We start from the raw sequence: 22319 nt of genomic DNA, 5'->3' as shown, positions 1-22319 counted from the left end.
GATAAACTTCAACAAAGCAAAATCTACTTACAAAGTATTACGTCATACCCAACTATTTTTGATAGTATTACTTCTGAATTATTTCTAATTATATGTACATATACCTACATGACCCAGACTAGAAAAATGGCTAACATTCAACAATTAATGATTTTTGCAAATATTAGTAGTGATCCTTTATATTTTACCTAACAACTACCATACATGCCATTGCGTGCGGGAATTATTTCGGTTTCATTATTTCAAAAAAATTACATTAATTAGAGGCCCATCTTTGGAAGGTATTTCATTGCCTAGTTATACCATTTCCATAATACACACGCCCTGCAAAAAATTTGGAAGGTATCCGACGGGAAATCAGCTCGGTTTAATTTCGCCAAAAACGATTGACCATTGATGACAGCCCTATTTTTTGGAAGGCAATACCCTTTCCATGTTATACCCTTTCCAAAACCATGTATCATTTCGGTATGTTTTTTCCAAAAAGATGGACCATTAATGCACATTCCACGCCATTCAACTTTCATAGCAAGGTATTCAATTCGCATGCATCAATTATTTTTGGAAAGTTCGCACAGACATATGGAAACTAATTTTCTTACCGATGGATATAAAATGCATAAAATATACACCTATTTCTTAACGGGTCATACCCAATATCAGATCTAATGGCATCTAGGCAAGGTGCCTGGGCACCTAGGTGTCCCAAACTGCCGTCCTATATATATATATATATATATATATATATATATATATATATATATACAACCACCATTATTCACAACAATTGGGTGTGTTTCATTCGTGCCTACATGTTGTATACAATTAGGTATATATACTATTTCTCCTACATGTTGTTTTCGTGCCTTCGGAGCACGATGACAATTGGGAGTGGTTCATGGGGCGGTAGCGGCTAATAGTATTCTTCTTTGGATCTATGACCTGGTCGAGCAAAAATCCCGATATTTCATCTTGAAGTGCTCGTATGCGCTCTGTTGGTAGGAGTTGGTCCCGCACGTCTTTGAACTGTTAAGAAGGAGATCAATATGCATGTGTATTATCAGTTGTGTGACTAGATATCGATAATCATGTAAAATTTGTGAATAGTGTTCTGGCAAACGTACCCATTGCTGTCTAGCAGATTTGCTACTTTCAGACGTCATGATTCAAATGTTATCGCAAACGTAGTATGCACACACATCAGTCTCCGGCTCCTGCTTCAGGGCCTTTATGAGAATAGAATTTAACCTGATAATAATTAGTCAAGCATGATAATTAATTAATGGTATTAAAACAAGAAATAAAGGGATGGTAGCTAGCTAGTACTACTTAATTACTCCCTCCGGTCCTTTTTACTCTGCACATTGGATTTGCCGAAAGTCAAACTTTGCTAAGTTTGACCAAATTTATATTAAAAATTATTAGCATCTATAATATCTAATAAATATAATATGAAAATATATTCCAAGATGAATCTAATGATATTGGTGTTATTATGTGAATGTCTATAATTTTTTATATAAACTTGGTCAAAGTTGAATGAGATTGACTTCAGACAAACCTAATATGCAGAGTAAAAAGGACCGGAGGGAGTATTACTTACCTTTGGTCAATACCAAAACAGTTTTTGTCGCCATTTGCCTGGAGTCACCTTGATGAACTTTTCCCAACCCCTGCCCGCTGGCAAAGAAAATTAATAAAGAGGTTATTAAATAGTTGATACAAGGAAATGACGAACTAAATAGGCCAAAATATAGTTAATAATGATTGAAATTACCTGTCAACTATCCCATTCACGATGGTGAAGTCACTATCTTTTTTAAGTAGTGAGTCCAGTACTTCAACTTTTACTTCTTCAACTCTAATGTCTAACAAGATCCAGTGGTAACTGCATGCGCACACGTTTGCATGTCTTAATTAAGCGGGCATGTGCATAACACTAATCAACTACCCTAAACCCTATACACTTAATTATTAACATCTAGCTAGCTAGTAAGTAAAAACAGAATTTGTAGTACAAGACAGTGTGACTCATAGGAAGTTGTAAGGGAAGTAGTATATCTTCATTGGTATTGAGGCGCTTCAAGAACTCTAGCATTTTATTCTCTACATCTTGTTTATACCATTCCAATTTCTATGTGTGTTCATTAATGGTATTTGGGTCAATGAACCCAATGCCATAGCGTTTAACTTTTTTCATTTCATATATCTTCATCCTGCATAATACCACAAAAAAGAATATAGTGAGGATAATTACAGGTAATGATCGATCAATGAGCACTAAAGCTAGCTTGAGACTTACTTTACAAAAAGAAATCACTTAAAGACAATAGCAACTGACTACAGATTTGTCGAGTGCATCTTGATTGAATAACTAAAATAGTTCTGAATAATCAACGGATAGAGCTAGCTTATGGAAGTAATGATCTTCCTTGACATTCACCATGTGGGACTCTTGATTGGAACTCTTGGTAATTTTCATGTACCAATCATGCAATTCATACATTCTCGTTCGGAGATTCTTGACCTCCTCGGACTCGACCAAATGTTGGCCATGGACATATTTCCGTTTTATTTCCTCCTCTCTAAGAAGAGACATGGGCTCGATCTCGAGGAGTTGTCCAACAGTGATACCGAGCATTTTATCCTGGCTTATATGCTCCTCGGTTATTACCAATGATAGATCCACTGAAGACACACCTCCACACACCCACCGACGATACTAGACGCACCATCTGAACGGGGACCAGGCGGGAACAACTTCAGTCCTTCTTCAGAAAGCTGTTGCCGTCTCGTGTTCCTGAGCAGGACACAAACCCTAACAAAATTTGAAGAAACATCTAACGACGGAACCCTCCCGACGGCAAGGGCTGGGATTCACTGCACCATCATGGCCCTAAGGCCACCGGAGACGAGGCGGACCGGCGACGAAGCTGGCGGGAGACGGAGGAAACCACCCCTTTTACTACAGTTATTAAGTGCGAGGAAATTTGAGGAGTCAATGGCCTTCCTTGGACAGAAAAATCATGTCATGCTCACATTGATTGCCGCTTTATCTCTGAATCACAATTCATTGCAGATTCGTATACACTGCCCCTCTTCAAACTCTCAAAACCTTTCTGTGGTTACGCTCAAGCGTCTCCCGTGTGAAGCCTATCCACGTGCCTTGTCTAATAGTTAAGGCACATTGTTCTCGTATACATGCATGCACCTGCATCCACTAGCTACTAGTTTGAAGCGACAGGTAGGCCGTATAGGTATGTGCACAACTTGTCATGAGCGTGTTTGTTTTTATTAATTGTTCTATAGCTGTTGCATTATTATTGATGCAAACTAGTGACTTTGCCTGGCATGGTACGTTTGCTTCGCATTTATTTTGAGCAATCATGTCCTTTGCAATTTTCTTTTACTGTTTGCGATGCATTGACAGATTATTTAGTATATAATGCCACCAAGTTGCAGTTTGTCCTAGCCAATCCAATCATGATAGGTTCATCTGTTCCAAGACTAGTCAATGGGAAATATTCTCTCTGGTGAGAGCACGTGGTACGATCCAGTTCAAGTCTCTTGACCAGAAATATAACTGTACAAATTCAGTTGGTGTTACTTTAATTTCTATGTGGTAAATATTTGAATTGTGTTTTTGTAATTAGTGGTCGAAGATAGAAAAAAAATTTGACCATACATGACCAGGGATGAATGCAGCCTTGGCTTTGGAATGCAATCTCCTGGACGATGTCACCACTGTTTTGGTTTTTCTTCTTTGGCAAGTAGCAATGTGCATATGGTTAACTATCTGAAATAGAGACCGGCCCGAGACCCGTGACTGTGAAAGCGATATTGTCGAGTGAACTGTTGGTTTCATTCGATCTGGATTTTTTAATATGGAGATTGAGTCGCACAATACCAAACACGGATCACCATTGGTAGTAGTTATCTGATCTAAGATAATTAGAGGAGAAGAAGAGTAGCAGGCACTAGTTGGACAAGTGGCACATAGAGATTGAGTTTATTGGTTGGCAGGATACAACCACTAGCAGTAGCCGTAGCAAGGTTCTTCATCCATAGGTAAGTCAGAGTTGGACAAGTTGTTAGATGTTTAATTTGACGTGACAAATTTTTCCATACTTACAAATTTGGACAAGTTGTTAGGCAATAATGCAGCCACCTGCCTACTTACATTGTTTGAGTCTTGGAAAAACTGTTATTTTCCACATGAGGATTGCTGTCTGAGGTGGTGGAGGCCTTTTGTCCTAGAAAAAAGAAGTAAAGTGGTGAATGGAGTGACTCATGGAGGTGAGGTCATGTGATGGACGTCGAGCAAATTGAGCAATCCGGGAGTACATACGAGGAGGGAGGTGATCTCGCTCCCGTGAGACTCAAGTGTGTCGCACCGGTCAACCTAGGGCGTCCACCACCAGCTCCGGCTCTCTGATACGTCTATTGTGCATCATGTTTTCCTACTATTATTTATAGTGTTTTTAATCAATATAACACTCTGTAGAGCAATTCTAATGCCTTTTCTCTACTATTATCCAAGGTTTAGACAAAGAGGAAGATTGCCGTCAGCTGGAATTCTGGACCTCAAAAAGCTATGTCAGAGATACCTATTATGCACATCTACAAATGAGCTATAATTTTACGGAGTTTTATTTTGACATAAATAAAAAATACTGGAGCAAAGAAGTACCAGAGGGGGCCACCCAGGTGCCCACAAGGCACTAGAGCATGTCTCCCCCCCCCCCCCCGCCCACCCCATCCCCAGTGCGCCCTAGTGGGTGGTGGGGCGCTTGGTAGCACCCGGTGCCCACCAGGCACCAGGGCGTGACTGCATCCCATTTTCCCTAAAAATAATAAGGGGAGGACTTTCGAGATGGAGCACCACCATCTCGAGACGGAACTTGGAGACGAACACTTTTGCTCTCCGGTGGAGCAATTATGTCGGGGAAACTTCCCTCCGTGAGGAGGAAATCGAAGCCATCGTCATCACCAATAACCCTCTCATTTTGTGAGGATCAATCTTCATCAACACCTTCACCAGCACCATCTCATCTCACTACCCTAGTTCATCTCTTGTGTTCAGTCTCTGTACCTATGGGTGACTAGTAGTGTTGATTACATCTTATAGTTGATGCTAGTTAGTTTATTTTGGTGGAAGATTATATGTTGAGATCAAAGGAATTTTTTATACGAATATCCATGCAAGATCAAAGGAATATAACATCAATTGAGACATAACGCTGAGACTTAGCAAAACTGTTGGTACAAACCGCGACAGTTTACCTAAAGTCGTAGAACCCCCCCCCCCCCCCCCCCAAGAAAAAACAACACTGAAAATAAAACTAAACGCAACCGCACTACTAGCTCTTTGTCGGCCTAACTCCTACCTGAAATAAATATGATATCTTATTTAGCAGACACACTCATTATTCTCTAAGAATATTTTTCCTGTCCCGAGTATGGATCTTGATACTGCTCACTGTGGTCACGCTCTCATCCTACTAGGCATGAATAGAGCTGCAGCCTACAACTTCATCATTGACAAGTTTAAGGCTATACTCAAGTGCAGGTAGACTCACTCTCATTAAATATGTCTTTGCTTCTCTTCCTATTACTACATGTCCAACATTCTCTTGAGTAAAACCACCATTTGTAAGCTTACTTCCATCGTTTGAAAATTATGATGAACTGGTATTGATAAAGATAATGCTTATAATCCTATTTGTTTCAAAGCATGGTATGATAACTGTAAATAAATGCATAAAGGTGGGTTGAGCATCACAGATTTGGCTCACATGAACAAATATATGATGGCTATGATAGAGTGGAAAATTATCAAGAATCCTAATTCATTAATAATAAAAAATCTTAATGATAAATATTTTCGTAACTCCTGTATTTAGAGACCGGACTATTATGCTCCGAAATCCACCTTTTGGGCTTCTGTTATTAATATTCTTCATTTCATGTTGAAGGCTAGTAAACTTCAAATTTAATGGGAATTCTTGCATTTGTACAAGTCCTTGGTGAAAGGATTGGGAAAACGTTCATGATCATCTCCAAACTAATTTGGAGGGGCCCAATATTAATAGTCACCTTTGAAAGCCCCATGACAAAGTTTGGGATGAAGATAAAATTAGTGCCTGCTTTGATGATTCCATTAAGAATAATATATTGAATAATCATGTTATCAATGCCAATCTTGAATATACCATGTGTAGCGCTCACACTCCAAATGCAGATTGTACAACAAAAAATGCAGACAAAACTCTTGTGCAGGAAATTCAAGATTGCTATTTGAGAAGAGAAGCTATTTTTTGGATCAAGGAGTTGCTATCCTGAACCAGGTTTGGAATAGCAAAACCATGATCCCTAGGGTCAATTTTTTTTTGCTTGGAAGCTAATTACACGGGTTGTAACTACATGATTAAGAGCTTCCAGGTACTCCAAACATATCAAGAAATATTGTCGTAGGTATGGTCAAGTAGAATCAGATTTGCACATTTTCTTCGAATGTACTTTTTCTAGACCAATTTGGTTCACCTTTTGTTCCAAATTTCATATGATAAATTCTAATCTATATCTTGCCGGTGTCATTCAAAAGATCTTGACCACATATCACTTAGAACTAAAGGTAGACACTATTTCCACAATTCTATCGAATATACGGAAATCATATATCTTCTCTTCAATAAAAAAATAGGGTACTACAGAGGTTATCCATGCCACAAAAGCAACGCTTAATGAAGGTTCAATGGGGAGAAAGAGGAAGGATATAAACCCCCTTCAGATGGGCGAGCTCACCGGAGGGCGATCCCTTGGGAGCAGCAATAATAGAGGCGGCCAATGACGCGCCTGCGCGACCGTCCTTGTCGGCCCATGATGAGAGCACCATGGGTGAGGTACGTTCTCACTACACCGACATGGTGTTGGCCGATGGGGAGGTGCTGCTCGAGTCCAACCACTCCGCTCGTAAAATCCACCACGACAGATGGCGCTACCGCCTCCATGAGGCACAATTAGAAGCCGCCTTGAAGGAAATCTATGAGTCGGCAAATGGAGTTTACAGGCCCGACGGTGACGAGAATGAGGAGGTTGGTAGCTCTGCAACGGCCGCGGCATGGCGCCACGACAACAATGCCGACATGTCCCCCTGGGCCGCCGGCATCCAGGTAGAGTGGAGCATGGGAGGGCACCGACACTCGGGTCCCGGGAAGGCCACCACTCTTCCCCTCCCACAGAAGCTAAGCTTGGCAGGCTCGTTGGCTGTAGAGGTGGAGCTGGGGCATTAGTTTCTCAGGCTCATTGCCGGCCAGACATGGGGAACGGGCGCCGGCGGTCATTTAGAGTAGGTGAGAGTATGGTTTAGTTTAAAAAAAGTCTGAATATAATTAATGTGCTCTAGTTTATATGAAAATCATTCGGTTTGCATGAAATATATCCAAAATGAAAATGCTTTCTTTTGGTTTATATGAAAATCAGCCGGTTTGCATGAATTTTGTCCGGTCCGTTGAGATGAGATTTGAAATGTATGCGGATATCTTTGGATGGCTGGCTCCCGCATCCGGGCTGGTCCTCACCAGTCCGCGGAGAAATGAGGTGTCTGTTTTGTGGGTTGGTGTTGGAGATGTCCTTACCCCTAAAAAAACTTATTTTCCTCTCTTGTCTCAACAAAAGTTCTTTTCTTCTCGATCCGATAAGGTAAGTTGTGTTCGCATTTTTCTTCATGCAATTTAACATTTGCATACACCCGCAGGAAAAAGAAACTTTCTTGAATTTTATATTTTTTAATATTTCATCATGGCTATTATCATTCCAGCTAAATGGAGTAGCTGCAGAACAGTCGTGTGCATATATTTAACTTGACGTACATGTATATAGGGTGCTGAAATGTGTACTGCCTTCACGATTCTATAGAGTTGGCGTATGGATGTGTAGCCAGACAAACGATTCCGATGGTGATTCCCAAGTTGGGTTATGGATGTTTCATGTGTAACCTTGGACATATAAAACTTGTGCACTAATTGTATGTCGAGAAGTCTTGTATGCCCTTCCCATCTCCATTGGTTGAGACAGATCCATGTCTCCTCGTGCTCCTTATAAAATGTAGCCAATTGATAACGCGAATCAAGTCAAGAGCAGCCAGCCTATCACAGACAATATACATTACCATCACGCGTAAAACATGTATCAATAAGTATGTAATAATAGGTATATAGGTATGCCACATGCAGTCAGTCCTTCCTACTCCCTCCGTTCCTAAATATAAGTCTTTTTAGACATTTCAAATGAACAACAACATACGGATGTATCTAGACATATTTTGGAGTGTAGATTCACTCATTTTGCTCCGTATGTAGTCACTTGTTAGAATCTCTAGAAAGACTTATATTTTGGAATGGGGGGGAGTAGATGCTAATAATGGAGCCAATAATACGGGCTGACAGCTGACTTACATAAGATAAGCCAGTCAATACAGCTTCTAGCTAGTAGATGCTGACTCATATTGCGTTATTTTTTCTGCAACAAAAGCAAGTTGCTATTTTTTGTTCGACAAGCTGTACTAGATTCTTTTGCCAATCCAAGTTGTTTATTTGAGTTAGACTCTATAGAATAGCACATTTCCACACAAGAAAAACTGCAGAATACCGTACCAAGTCGTATCCTGTATGGTGTCGTAGTGCATATGCCGATTCAGTTTTTTTTGGCAATTGGTATGCGAGTTTCTCCTATTTGCATTTATTAGAGATGCATATACGTAAGCAAACCTTGATATTTCTTTTCGTAGAGACTTATTATGGCATCACCTGTATCGTGCAATGAATTGCTCACACGTCTAGAGCCAATTCAACTGTCAAACAAACCGAATGAGTTTCGATGGAACTTGCATCTGAATGGCAGATTTGCTGTCAAGTCTTGATATGAGGAGCTTTCCAATAGTGATGTTCCTATTGATGATAAAAACAATTGTAAGCTCAAACTACCTCTTCGAGTGAAGTATTATTCATGCATGCACATGATCACTCTGTAATTGGCCGATCCTTCAGAGGCCAAGGAAAGAGACATTTTTAGGTGGCATCTACCCACCTAGATGATCAACCAATAAGGTTGTGTCCCATCATGGATGGCCATGTAAAACTTGGATTGGAATTCTTAATTTTAATGTAAAACAATGTTCTTCTCGGTTTTTTTTTGGATGTGAGCATCGCATTATGCAGAGGCTGAATATTTCCTCACTAGGGTTGTATCACCTTGATATATTGGTTGAATGAAAATGTTATTTGTTGAATACACATAAGCATGCCATCACAGGCATGCTTACATCAGAGTCATGCCTTGTTGTCCACTGGTACGTTCTTTATCACTAAAAGAATAATCCACCTCAATTAGCTGGCTGGCGTTCTCATTCATTTGTCATGTTGTACTGGATCAACCTGCATTTCTTGGAGACACAACATAGGAAAAAAAGTATATTCAGTGCATCGTTCGGAGTACTATTGTTGAACCATATATTCACATCTCATGAAGCTCCACTTCCCCACCCATCCCTTGCTGCGCTCATGGTTTTCACTTTCAGTGAGATTTCGGTGAAATTCACTGAATTTCAGTAATTTCAGCAGACACTGAAATATTACGTTTCGGCCAAAATATTTCAGCAATTTCAGTATAGCACAACAATTCCAATATTTTTCAAAATATTTTTAAATTATTTCAAATTTTTAATTGAATTCAAGTGAATATTTCCACAACGTCAGTCGCTGCAGCTACGCGGTCCTGATGGACTCGTCCAACTTCACCTTCTCGACGACCTATGTGACCTGGCCGGCGTTCATTAACAACTACGGCGGCCAGGCCCCGTTCGTCATGGATTGGGCTATCGGGAACGAGACGTGCGACGTAGCCCGCAAGAAGCCTGGGTCCTACGCGTGTGTCAGCGACAACAGTGAGTGCTTCAACTCGCTCAATGGACCAGGCTACATCTGCAACTGCTCAAAAGGCTTCCATGGTAATCCTTACCTGCAAGATCCGGAGCACGGATGCAAAGGTACGTAAACCTGCTTACCCATCCATCAATTTATTTATCCACATGCATGCATGCATGTTCCATCATCAATTTATTTATCTACTCCCTCGAAATACTTGTACCTGGAGGAAACTAGTACATGTTTAGGCGTTATGGAGACTCTACATGTTTCTGTACAAGTTCCCCTAACTACAAGTACTTCGCTACAGAGGTAGTATACCAAATAAGATTAATTTTATAAGCAAGATTAACTTAGTGGAAGAACCGTAAATTTGGTAAAATATAATTGTCATCTCGCAAAAATATGTGTGCTTGCTTTAAAGTTTTTTTTTTTCAACTGCAAACCGTAGAACAATTGTTCTACGCTATTTTCACATTAATAAGTCAACAAGATACACTCTTTACAACAAGAAGAGAAACAGCAAAGAAATAAAGTGAAAGTTGGGCTCAACCAATTCTCCTTTTCTTGGGAACATGTGATTATCTAGTGGTTCTGGTTCTCAAAGTGTTAGAATCATAGATGTGCACTAATCCATCCTTTCAAGGTATTCAAATGCTTTGCTTTGATTCTGTGTTCCAGCGCTAGCTTTAAACTAGATGAAATGGTAGTTGAAAACGTTTTGGAGAAACTGTCATTACCAATTCGTTAACATCCCCAAGTGTTAATTCTTCAGACATTGATGAATGCAAGCTCCCCCAACTGTATCGCTGCACAAATGGCGGGGTCTGCAGAAACAGGCTGGGAGGCTATGACTGTCCGTGCAAATTTAGATGGAAAGGCCACACCAAAGCGGGAACCTGCATAGATCATTTCCCTCTAGCAGCAAAGGTCGCAGCCGGTAAGTACTCTACTGCACCCCATTGTGGGTATTTTTGTTGATAGCTCATGGTGCAACGAACATTAGTACACAGCACGCTGGGTGAGATCTGTTCGAGTAGAATCTATAAACACATGTATGACATACCGACTGCTTGTACATCTCTTCATGGATGCAAGCCATATGATTGCTTCAAAGGATTTCAATCATTCAGTTGTATATACTGCTTAATTTCTATAAATGGCCTGGCTGTAATCTACGACCTACATGATTTCCTTGTCTTTTAAAAGCTCAATTTCCTTGACGTTGTTCTACGGATTCAGATTCGGCAGTCGAGTTTCAGCCCCTTGGCGGTCTTGATTTAGATTCCTTTTTCTTCTTGTAATTCTAGTGGTAATTTGTTTTAAATTCTGAGTAGATGAGCAAAAGAAACTATCAACTTTTTATACGAAATATTTCTGCCAGAATTGTAAATACGATTTTAATGATATAAAGTAAGTTTGTTCTATGTTCACCTAGGTGCAATAGGTGGTATTCTTCTCATGTCGATAATATCGTTCCTTATTATTCTTTACAATGAGAAGAAGAAGATGAAGAAATTCTACAAAAATAATGGCGGCCCTCTATTAGAGGAAGCAACAGGCATTAAAATTTTCAAAAAGGGGGAGCTCAACCCATTTTTGAAGAATAGCAACATAATTGGAAAAGGTGGATTTGGTAAAGTTTACAAGGGCCTTCTTGACAATAAAGAAGTTGCAATAAAGAAGACAATCAATGGTAGCATGCAAGAGAATGAACAATTTGCAAATGAAGTCATCATCCAATCTCAAGTCATCCACAAGAACATTGTTAGGCTCATTGGTTGTTGCCTCGAAGTTGAGGCCCCCCTGCTGGTCTATGAGTTTATCTCACAAGGTAGCCTCCATGGTATTCTTCACAACCACAATAACAAGGTGGCTCTCAACTTGGAGACACGTTTGAATATCGCTGCGCAGTCAGCTGATGGGCTAGCTTATATGCACTCAAAAGCAAATATTAGAATTCTGCACGGTGATGTCAAGCCAGAAAATATACTCTTGGATGATAACTTTGTACCCAAGATTTCCGACTTCGGCATATCTAGGTTGCTTGCTAGAGACAAGGAACACACAGGATCAGTCATCGGTGACATGAATTATATGGATCCAGTATATCGACGGGAAGGCCTACTCACCGAAAAAAGTGATGTCTACAGCTTTGGATTTGTGATCCTGGAGCTTATCAGTAGTAGGAGGGCCATACATTCCGAGAATAATAGCTTGTTAAAGAGCTTTCTTGAATACGATAAGAAAAAGGAAAAAATGACTGAGCTTCTCGACAAGGAAATTGCAATAACAAAAGATTTGGGGCTTCTTGATACTCTTGCAGGTATGGCCCTAAAATGCCTTAGCCTTGATGTAGACGAAAGACCAACAATGATGGAGATAGCTGAGCAGCTACTCATACTGAGCCGCTCTCGTAAGGTGTAAGATATTTGGTAGGCTGAATGTCTGTATGCTGGTTTGTAACTGTGTTTCAAAGTGCTGTACTTTTAAACAAACTTGTAACAGTGTTATGGTTAGGCATTGTTTTCCTTGAGTGCAGAATTCCAAACCACTTTATACGCAGTAATGAAAATATTTGCCTCAAATCAAGAACAATTCTCATGTTGGAATCCCCTCCTGAGCGCTTCCCCTCCCCTCTTTCCACTAGCCACCACTCTGGCGCCGGCGTCCACCTCCGTCTGCATTGCCGGCCACTACACCCTCCCACCACCACCACCTCTCCCCCTCCCCTTGACTCCTCATGGCGTCTTCCTCTTCTGCAGCCGGTGGGCAGATCCGGGAGGGACACGTCACTAGTACAGATCGGGCAATTTAAGCACCCCTGTTAGAGTTAACCACGACGTGCGTACACAAAAACAGTCACCAGGTAGGATTAGAAGTAGAGACAGAGTAGGTAGCTTCTAGTCTATCTTGAACATATTTATATGCGTGTACCCATACCCCTTGTACAACCGTGAGTTGTGGAAAAGCAATAAAAGTCAAACAGCACGCACGACACGTGTGTTGGCTTTAGTAACGCTAGACCAAATCCTCCCGTAGCAGTGCACTGCAAAGCTAGCAAGCTAGCTAGCACCTGGCTTGATGTACAGTAGTAGCACTAGCACACGCAGGTACACGAACTTGACTTGGGCTAGCAATCGGCTTCTCTCCGCGGAACAAATACGAGGCACCAAATCGATGTATTGCAACAGGCTCGTCTCGAGCCTGGTTCTGTTTTGCTTTGCGTTTTGTTGGTCTGATTACAAGGTTATACGTGAGTATATATACCCAAGCCTCTATTCCAGGCAAGGTTTTCGCGATGAGAATTACCCACTTGGTCGAAAGCGGCCTGGCGGTAACTCATTTGATGGCACGTGTATTTGTTTAGTACCTGGTTGGGTACGAATGCGCTGTGACTTTGGTTTGCCGTTTCAAATTTTTTGAACTGCTATACAACTTATTTAGGTAGATTTAGCATACGTTCAGCGTTTCTTCCTGTGCTTGCGTTCAGTCCATGGCGGCGCCGTCTCGATCGCTCATCTGGTTCTGTATTGGTTCCTGTCACTGTCGTTTCCTGCAATTTGATTCATGGTTAAACTTTTCAGTCTGCCGGGCGGTGGCCTGCTCCCTCTCGAAGACTCCTGCCGCTCGCCGCCCGCCGCTTATCCCGTTTGCTGCCGCTCGCCGCCTGCCACCCGCCGCTTATCCCATCTCCTGCCGCTCTACTGCCGCCCCAGCGCCTCTATAAGATGGCCCCCGGCCTCGCTTATCCACAAGCGGCCGCGGAGGGGCAGCTCACCCGAGCCGCAACCAGGGGGCGTACCGGCGAGGGGCTGCGTCCACCTTGCCGTCGAGTGCCTCCTCCCCTCCGGCCGCCCCGATTCCCTCTTCATCCTCCAGCTCCAGCCCAACCCCGACACCCCGGATGTCAAGCGGGCCTTCCGTCGCCTAGCCAACCTCCTGGCCCCTCGGCGCGATCCCCATCCCCGGCTGACACCGCCCTTCGCGTCGTTGAAGAGGCCTTCGCCCACCTCTTGGAGAGCACCTCCACCAGCGCCGGTTTCGCTCCTGCTGCTCCCGGCGGCGTTTCCGTCGCAGAGATGTGCTCTGGACGGTCTGCCCCCACTGCTGCCATGTGCATGAGTACGAGCGCATGCTGGTGGGGCGTTTGCTTGGGTGCTCGAACCGCTGGTTCATGTGCGTGTTCGTGGCTACCTAGCGTCCTAGCCCACGCGGCTGCCCTCTCCCTGCTCGCCGGTCGCCGCCGCTCGGGTTGTTCGCGCAGGCTAAGCCACGGATTGTGTACGAAATATTCACAACAAAGCAACGCTAAGCTTGCTCTATCCTTGAATAAATCTTTGCATATTTTATTTGGGTTGCCATCGTATGTTTATCCTTATGTATCCTATTGAAATTGAATAGATCAAACAGAGATCCAGTTACAGCAAAGATGCGAAAATTGAGTAGTCAATATAGCAGGTGCAGTGTGAACTCCTGTTTTCCCGTAGTAACTTCAGGTGGGTTTGGTGCATTCACCAATCAAATTAGTTCATTTTTATCTCTAATGTTGTTTTATGCATCTTTCGGTTGTTGCAGAGAAAAGTCTCTCTACATGGGTTAAGAAATTCAGAACTTTACAGTGAGCAGGTGTGTAAAATTATATCTCGAATCAAATAAAGTTTTCTGTGCACATTGTCATGCCACCATACTTGAACTGTTATATTTTTTCCAAGCAGAATGTGGACCTTATAAGGGCTATACATGCAAGATTCAGGAATTGGAAACGGAAGTAACACGGCAGAAGTTCTCCACTGGGCTCAAGGGGATGAATTGGTTAACTACAGAGAGCTTCAACATGGTGGCAACCTGGGTGACCTACCTTTTGTTGATCCTTGCTGCTTGCTGATATTGTGGTATCTCTAGCCTGATTTTAGTGCGCTAGCGACAATTAGCACTGCTAAACTTGAAACCAAAATGAAGCTATGAGTTACCCCATAAGTTGTGTAGAAAACGATTATTCATCTTCAAATCATGTCATGTTTATTCTTATTGTTCCAAGGAACATCCTGCTGTTGTTTTTACCTCCTGAATTGTCAAGTATTAAATTGTACAAATATAAAAATTCACTGAATTAAGAACTTCCATATCGTTTTCTATTTTACCAGTTTGGAATCCATTGGTCCAGTTTGGAATCCATCGCCGCCGCCTGAGGCAGCCGCCGGGCAAGCCCGGGGCGCCAAGGATGGTGGCGGCGGGGCCTCGGTTGCCCTGCATCTGCGTGGGGAACCCCGGATCTGGAGCGGCGGCTCCATTGGCAAGGCACGGCCGGCTAGCAGCTGTGGGGGCGGTGGATCTGGTGTCCCGGCTGCGCGGGCGGCGGGATCCGGTGGTCGTTGGCGGCCGGCGGCGGCTTCTGCGGCGGTCGGTGTGCACGATCTGGCGCCATCCCCTCCTTCCTTGTTCGGCGTGCGGGCAAGCCTGGTCGGGCCGCGCTTCCTCTTGGTCGCCGATTTTGTACAGGAGGCGCTGCTGGTGGCAGGGATCTAGTTCGGGCGAAATCCCTGGCCGGCCATGACCGGCCGTGCCGACGGCGACGCCTGAGGGCGCCGTTCCCCTCCTTGGAGGCGTCGGTATGGACTGATCTCCTCAATTCACCTTCCCCTAGGTCTCCCAGGCGAAAGCCCTAACTTTGTTTGGCAGGGGCGGCGCTCACGGCGCCGTTCCCTTCTTGAAGGCGCCGCTTTGGGAACCTTGGGGTTAGGTGGCGCTTGTGGGTGGTGGGCGACGGCGGTGGTGCGGCCCTATCCTAGCATGGATTTACGTCCGTTGCTTGGAGATGGACTCGCGTAGGTGGAGGTCGTCGGCTGGCGTCGTGGTGGCGTCAATGGCGGAGGACCTACCAAGGCTCGCGTAGGTGGAGGTCGTCGTTTGGCGTCGTGCTGGCGTCGATGGCGGAGGACCTGCCAAGGTTGTCACCTCAATTTGCTCTGAAGATGGACCAGTGGAAGATGGCGGCGATGACACATTTGAGTGCGTCGGATCGGTTCGAGCCCCGGACCCGGCAGAAGGCTTTGGTCGGGGCTTCCGGCTTTAGATGTTAGGCTTAGGTGAGAGGTCTGGATATGTGGCCCAGCTTGCACCCCTTCATCATTTGGATAGGAATAGCGGTAGATGTTGCCAAGATGGCGGATTCAGGCATATTGTTGTTCTACTTTGTAAGGTCCTTGAGAATAATGAATAAATTGGCCGCATGCATCTTCCAGATGCAGAGGCCGGAGATCATCCTCCTTTTCCAAAAAAAGCAAATTTTTCTGTTTAATCATTTTGTTGAGGCTTCCGGAAAAACAGGTTAATCTATCTTTTGTTCACATGCCTTGCTACCTAATTTTACATGAGCTTTCTTCACGGATGTACATATTTTTCTTTACCCTCTAATGTTGACGGGCTCATTTTTCTGGTAGTGAAGAAATGAGAGGAAGTGGAAGGGTAGAAGGTACGCTTCTGCAGAATCCAAGTAAGACTTTGTTCCTTACCTATGCTTGAACAAAGAGCAGCACACAACATGTATGTTAGTGTTTCAATTTCAAATGATGGAATTTTATATCATTAATAGTGGTAACTAATGATAAGTAACTTTTAGTTCTGCTAAAATTATTTTTCTTTTTTGAATTTCCTCAAAATGGAATAGTAATGATTTTAAGCTAAATAATGAGTTCTCTTTGTGTGTCGCTGGGTAATAGAAGGAATAAGAAGCAAGTTTTATATATTATATGGAATACTTCTTTTAAATAGCTATTGAGTTATGCCGTGTAGTTTCTTCTTCGTGTGTATGTTGTTCTTATGCTATTTAAGATGGTGACTATTTAATTTACTGTCATACGGTTAATTCTTCGGAATTCTTGGTCAACTGCTTAGATAGAGACAAATAGTGTACTCTTTATTTTTTTGTGCTGAGATCTTCATTTATATGCAGAACCAAACATGTAGGTAGCTTAAAAGTACATTTAAAACGCAAATCACCCTAAGATATCCCAGTGTGTGGTTTAACCTGAACATATCTTCACTTGCAAATAAGCATGATTTTCTTACAACTTGCTTCTCTGATGTCCCCCTTATTTGCCTTCTTAATCAGTATACTTGGAGTCCACATCCAAGATAAAAGCATCTTGCTCTGTTCACTCAGGTTCTCAGAGATGTCTCATCCAGCCGGACGATATTATTGACCATTTAATAGCAGCTGACCAACAGTTTTGGTAATTAGAGAAGAAGACAATTCCACAGAAGCAAAGCCAGTTCATTGGTAGGGAGCTAAATTAGCAGGCATGCTACCTGTACTAAATACAAGTTGTGCTTCCTGCCCCTTATGTCATTCTATATATTGAACTCATTGGCATATGATGTAACCTGTTAATATTCTTAATGAAATCACCCGTAATGGGCATTTTTCTTAAAGAAAAGATTACAGTATACCATGACTAAGGCTTCATACAGGATTGTGTCTCCCTTGGTGTTATTTGCAACAGCTGAGTAGCTCCGGAGACTGTCAACGTATGTGCCCAAACTCAGTAGAACAAGCACTAACGATAGCAGAACTTGAAAATTCCAGGAGATGGCTGCTCTCACCATATAGTTCAAAGGTTCACTATCCAATTATGCTATTTATGTTTAGGGTACTTATTGTATAACTGGTTATAACAGATATATTGTTTTATGATGACATATCTTTAGGAAAGAATATTCAAATAGAGAAATTTTGCTGTGTTAGATTTTTATTATTACCAAGTATACGAGTTTGCTCTATCTGATTGTCTCAAAGTATTACAGTTATACGTGAATATGATAATCAATTGCATGTTTGTGAAGAACAGAGGCCTGTAAGTGTGGCGGTACGGCCTAGAGACATACTTGACTGCTTATTAAGTTGTGGGTTGTTTTTTGACATATATATTTTCTCACTTCCTTACAACAACTTAGTCTCCAGTTATTGTACAAGTCTGGTGCGCAAGTGTTGTTTCGTTCCATCTTCAGTTTGATTATTGTTTTTTTTGGCGAGAAAAGTTCCCATCTATTCATCAACTGTCAAGGCAGTACAATTCTTTTTTTTTAAACAGGATTCCTAGATCAAATTTTCTGGCTGGGACAAGAAAAGGAACATGCTCCAGTCTCCAGAATGTCATAGATTCAATAAGGACTGTAAGCTGATCACATTCTATTTTGAAGGATACTACATCAATTGTTTCAACCTAGAAAATCAAAGCAGGCCCAATTCTCGGTATTCCCATTCACCATCGTAAGCTAACAAACAGCGAGTGGAAGTGCATCGAGGATCGGTTTGAGAAGAAACTGAGTTGCTGGAAAGAAAAACTCATGTCTTATGGAGGCCGGTTGATTCTTATTAACTCGGTGCTCACGAGTTTACCTATGTTCCTCTTATCCTTCTTTGAGGTCCCAGTTGGGGTTAGGAAAAGGCTTGACTTCTATCGATCCTGATTCTTTTGGCAGAGTGATGAACTTAAGAGAAAATACCGACTGGCCAAATGGGATATTATCTGTCGACCAAAGGACCAGGGGGCCTTGGTATTGAAAATCTTGAAGTCAAGAACAGATGCCTGCTTAGTAAGTGGCTGTATAAGTTGTCATTTGAGACAGAGGTAACGTGGGCGCAGATTTTACATAGTAAATATCTGCAGTCCAAGACCCTGTCCCAGGTCACACTGAGACCAACTGATTCGCTGTTCTGGAAGGGGCTCATGAGAATCAAAGCTACCTTCTTTAAGAGAACTAGGTGTATTGTCGGTAATGGCAACAACACTCGATTCTGGGAGGATACGTGGCTTGGCGACGCGCCTTTGGCGACCTAGTATCTGTCCCTATATCATATTGTTCAGCATCGTGAGGCTCTTGGTGCCATGGTTATGCAGTCCATTCCACTCAACATTCAGTTTAGGAGGGTGCTTGTGGGTGATCGATGGGAAGCATGGCTTCACTTGGTTCGTAGACTGATGGAGGTTCAGTTAACTCCTCAGCCCGATCAGTTGTGTTGGAAGCTTACTAGATCTGGGGAGTTCACAGTTAAATCTATGTATATCGATATCATTAACTCTAGTGTGATTCCTAGCTCCAAAGATGTTTGGAAAGTTAAGGTCCCTTTGAAGATTAAAGTGTTTATGTGGTTTGTACATAAACAAGTAATTTTAACAAAGGACAATCTAGTTAAGCGCAACTGGACAGGTTCTACTAGGTGTAGTTTCTGTGATCGGGACGAGACTATCAAGCACCTCTTTTTTGACTGCCCGTTGGCACGAGGTTTGTGGCGCTCTGTGCAAATTGCCTTTAACATTACTCCGACTTCGGTCAACATGTTATTCGGGGTGTGGCTTGCTGGGATAGAGTCCGAAACAGCTAGACACATTCGTATAGGAGTATGTGTATTGTTATGGGCAATTTGGAATTGCAGAAATGATTTGCCTTTTAACAGAACAACTATTTATTTTTTGCAGGTTTTATTCCGGGCTACTGCGCTGATCTGTATGTGGTCCTTACTCACTCCGACGGAGGTCAGGGAGCGTTTGGTTACTGGATCTGTCCGGTGGGAGATGGTTGCGCGGGATATCTTCAACCGGTTTGGATGGCGGTCATGTAATAGGATAGGCGATTAGTTTACCTATTTTTTATTTTGCCAGCCGGTTGTGGCTTGTTGGGCTTTCTGTTTTGGCGTTGAGGCTCTGTGTGAGCTAGCCGTTCCTTTTGTTTGCAGACTTTAAGACCTTGTTGAACCTTATTTACTTTCTTTTAAATGTAAACGTATGCATCGTTCTGATGCAGAGGCCGGGGAGTCCCCTTTTCGAAAAAAATGATGCTGACAGGAGCTGCCCGTCTGCACCTTCTCGGACAGTACTTCTTCAACTCAAGTGGCACCCTGCAGCTGCAGAGTGGTGAGCATCGTGTCACGTGTCATGTTCGATGTCAATTCGTCTTGGTACGTAGCTCAAGTAGTGGATGTCTTTTCTTTCTTTCTTTCTTTTTTTATTTTTTCTCACAAATGAATAAATCTCCCGACCGCTGCATCTGTGGATCCATACATCCATAACATTAACAATGTTGATAAAAGGCAATAAGTCCAAATTCGTCAATAAGCCAGGTATACAATCATGACAAGATATAAAAAAACACATATGCATGACAAGTCATCTTTCTTGCAACAGCATCTTCAAGAAGGGAGGGTACTTTTCATCTGTATACTGGGTCAAACCAATTAAGGACGGTACACAGAGACAACCTCTTCAACACGGGGAACTTTTCTCTTTTGGTTCTTCATTAATAATTTGATTGCTATGCCGGTACACGATAATTTGCATGAAAACTATGGCTAAAGAAGAGGAAGGGTTCAAGAAAAACAACTTGGTTCTGCCGTTCTAGTTTGTGCTGACCTGGCAAAGTCCATGTGCTGGTCAACAGAGGTTGGAGAAGTTTCTGGCCGGAAACTGGCTGCAATGTCATACACCGAGCCACCGAGCAGTATGAGAGACATCAATGTCCTTCACTACACGCAAATGAAAAGGGCTCAGACGTTGATAAGGAGGAATCCATTGTTAGGATTCCTTCCTGCAGAAACGAAACTGAACCGAGCATACAGGGCACCATTGGGATTCAGGAGATCGGCGAGTACATGCAACTCTGGCACATGATCGAGCACACAACGCTCTCCGCCGAGCCAGATCATCTCCTCTAGAAGTGGAGCTCCAAGGGCACCTACACTGCGCAGTCCGTCTACCTTGCCACGTTCCACGGATCCACCCGATGTGATGCCTGGAAGCTCACTTGGAAATGCTGGGCGCCGCCCCGGGTCCGTTTCTTCCATTGGCTCGCCCACCTAGATCGATGCTGGACGGCCGACCGCCTCGCCCGTCGCGGCCTGCAGCATCCCGCGCGCTGCCCACTCTGTGACCAGGCGCGGGAGACCATCCAGCATCTCCTCCTCGCCTGCCCATTCTCTCGGCACGTATTGTACGAAGTCCTGAGCTGGCTGAGGGTTCCCCGCAACCTGCCTGACAGCAAGCCATCAACCAACACCTGGTGGCTCTCTGTGCGGCAGCACACGCCCAAGCCTATGCGCAAGGGCATCGCCTCTGCAACATTGCTCATTCACTGGATGCTTTGGAAGCATCGAAAGGACTGTGTCTTCGACAGAGCTAGCCCTTCAATCACTGTGGTATTGGCTAAGATCAAGGAGGAGGCTACCCTTTGGGCCAAAGCCGGCGCGTTGGGCCTGCGTGCTCTCATTCCCCACACCTGGGATGTACACTAATTAAAACACTCTCGCATTGTATGATTGCCTCCTAGGAGGATGTAACTCAAACCCCTTCCTTTTCAATGCAATGAAACGCAAATCTTCTGCGTTTTCTCAAAAAAAAAAAACTACACTTGAGAATGAATCTAACAATATTGATTTGGCATTGTGGATGTTGCTACTTTCTTCTATAAGTTGGTCAAAGTAGAGGTGCTTTGACTTTGGACAGAACTTATATGCAGACTAAAAGGGACCAGAGGGAGTATATGATGCTTACAGGAGCTGCCCGTCCATTTGCACCTTCTAAGACAGTAGCTCTTCAACTCAACTGGCATCCTGCTGAGTGGTGAGCATCGTGTCACGTGTCATGTTTGATGTCAATTCATCTTGGTATGTAGCTATAAGTCAACGTCTTTTCTTTCTTTCTTTTTTCATAAAAGGAGGGTTAAAATCTTCCAACCTTTGCATCTGCGGATCCATACATCCGTAACATTATCAAAGTTGATAGAAGGCAATAAGTCCAAATTCCTCCACAAGCCGAGTATACAATCATGACACGATAGAAAAAAAAAACACATATGACTAAATCGTTTTTCTTGCAACGGCATCTTAAAGAAGGGAGGGTGCATTCACACTAATGCCTGTCAGCGTCTAGCCTAAAAAACCAATCAATGGCGGTATTTGACCAAGGGTGGGTCCCTCTCTCCTAGCCACTCTCACTGACTTCTGGGTCCGGTCAACGCTGACTGTGCCAGTCAAATATGACACATGGGGCCCACATCTCGGTTGCACAGAAACTAATAGGGGATTTATTTAGCCCTAACTGCATCATTAACATTGGGGGACCCACATGTCACTGTCTCGAACTAATGACGCCTCGTGTCGGCACAGCCGAGGTTAACTGCCGGCGACCTCAAATCACGGCGGTGTTTCGCCGGAGGCCACAACGGCGGTGTTGGAGGCTACCAGGGTGTAGCTTGCGCTCGCGCACATCCATGGGTGGTCGCAGGAGGCTGTGGGATGGCCGGAGGCAGGCTACCAATGGAGCTGAGCGGCGGCAGAGGCACGACTCCGACGATGTCGGTGTTACGACACGAATCCAAGCGGACTAGCCAGATGGGCGT

The 22319-nt window shown here is 43.3% G+C and overlaps 1 protein-coding gene and 1 long non-coding RNA gene across 4 annotated transcripts; both read left to right on the top strand.

The window, feature by feature from the left end:
- The first annotated feature begins 9777 nt into the window (after positions 1–9777).
- LOC125517538 (wall-associated receptor kinase 3-like) lies at positions 9778–12466 on the top strand. Its single transcript, XM_087529415.1, has 3 exons — positions 9778–10045; positions 10651–10863; positions 11362–12466. Exons 1-3 carry the CDS (start codon positions 9778–9780, stop codon positions 12348–12350), a joined length of 1470 nt encoding a protein of 489 aa, XP_087385541.1. The 3' UTR covers positions 12351–12466.
- Positions 12467–13608: 1142 nt separating this feature from the next.
- Positions 13609–15961, top strand: LOC147962956 (uncharacterized). 3 transcript variants are annotated; one of them, XR_015609505.1, is made up of 6 exons: positions 13609–14207; positions 14328–14422; positions 14502–14552; positions 14642–14775; positions 15071–15535; positions 15640–15961. It is a non-coding gene; the product is annotated as an uncharacterized LOC147962956 (long non-coding RNA). The 3 variants fall into 3 exon arrangements; XR_015609504.1 differs by lacking the exon at positions 15640–15961 and having other exon boundaries at positions 15071–15597; XR_015609503.1 differs by lacking the exons at positions 15071–15535; positions 15640–15961 and having other exon boundaries at positions 14642–15063.
- Positions 15962–22319: the final 6358 nt, after the last annotated feature.

Source organism: Triticum urartu, chromosome 6A, assembly GCF_056163025.1.
Source record: "Triticum urartu cultivar PI428250 chromosome 6A, HENAU_Tu73, whole genome shotgun sequence".
Taxonomy (NCBI): Eukaryota; Viridiplantae; Streptophyta; class Magnoliopsida; order Poales; family Poaceae; genus Triticum; species Triticum urartu.
This window is presented reverse-complemented; position numbering and strand designations above follow the sequence as displayed.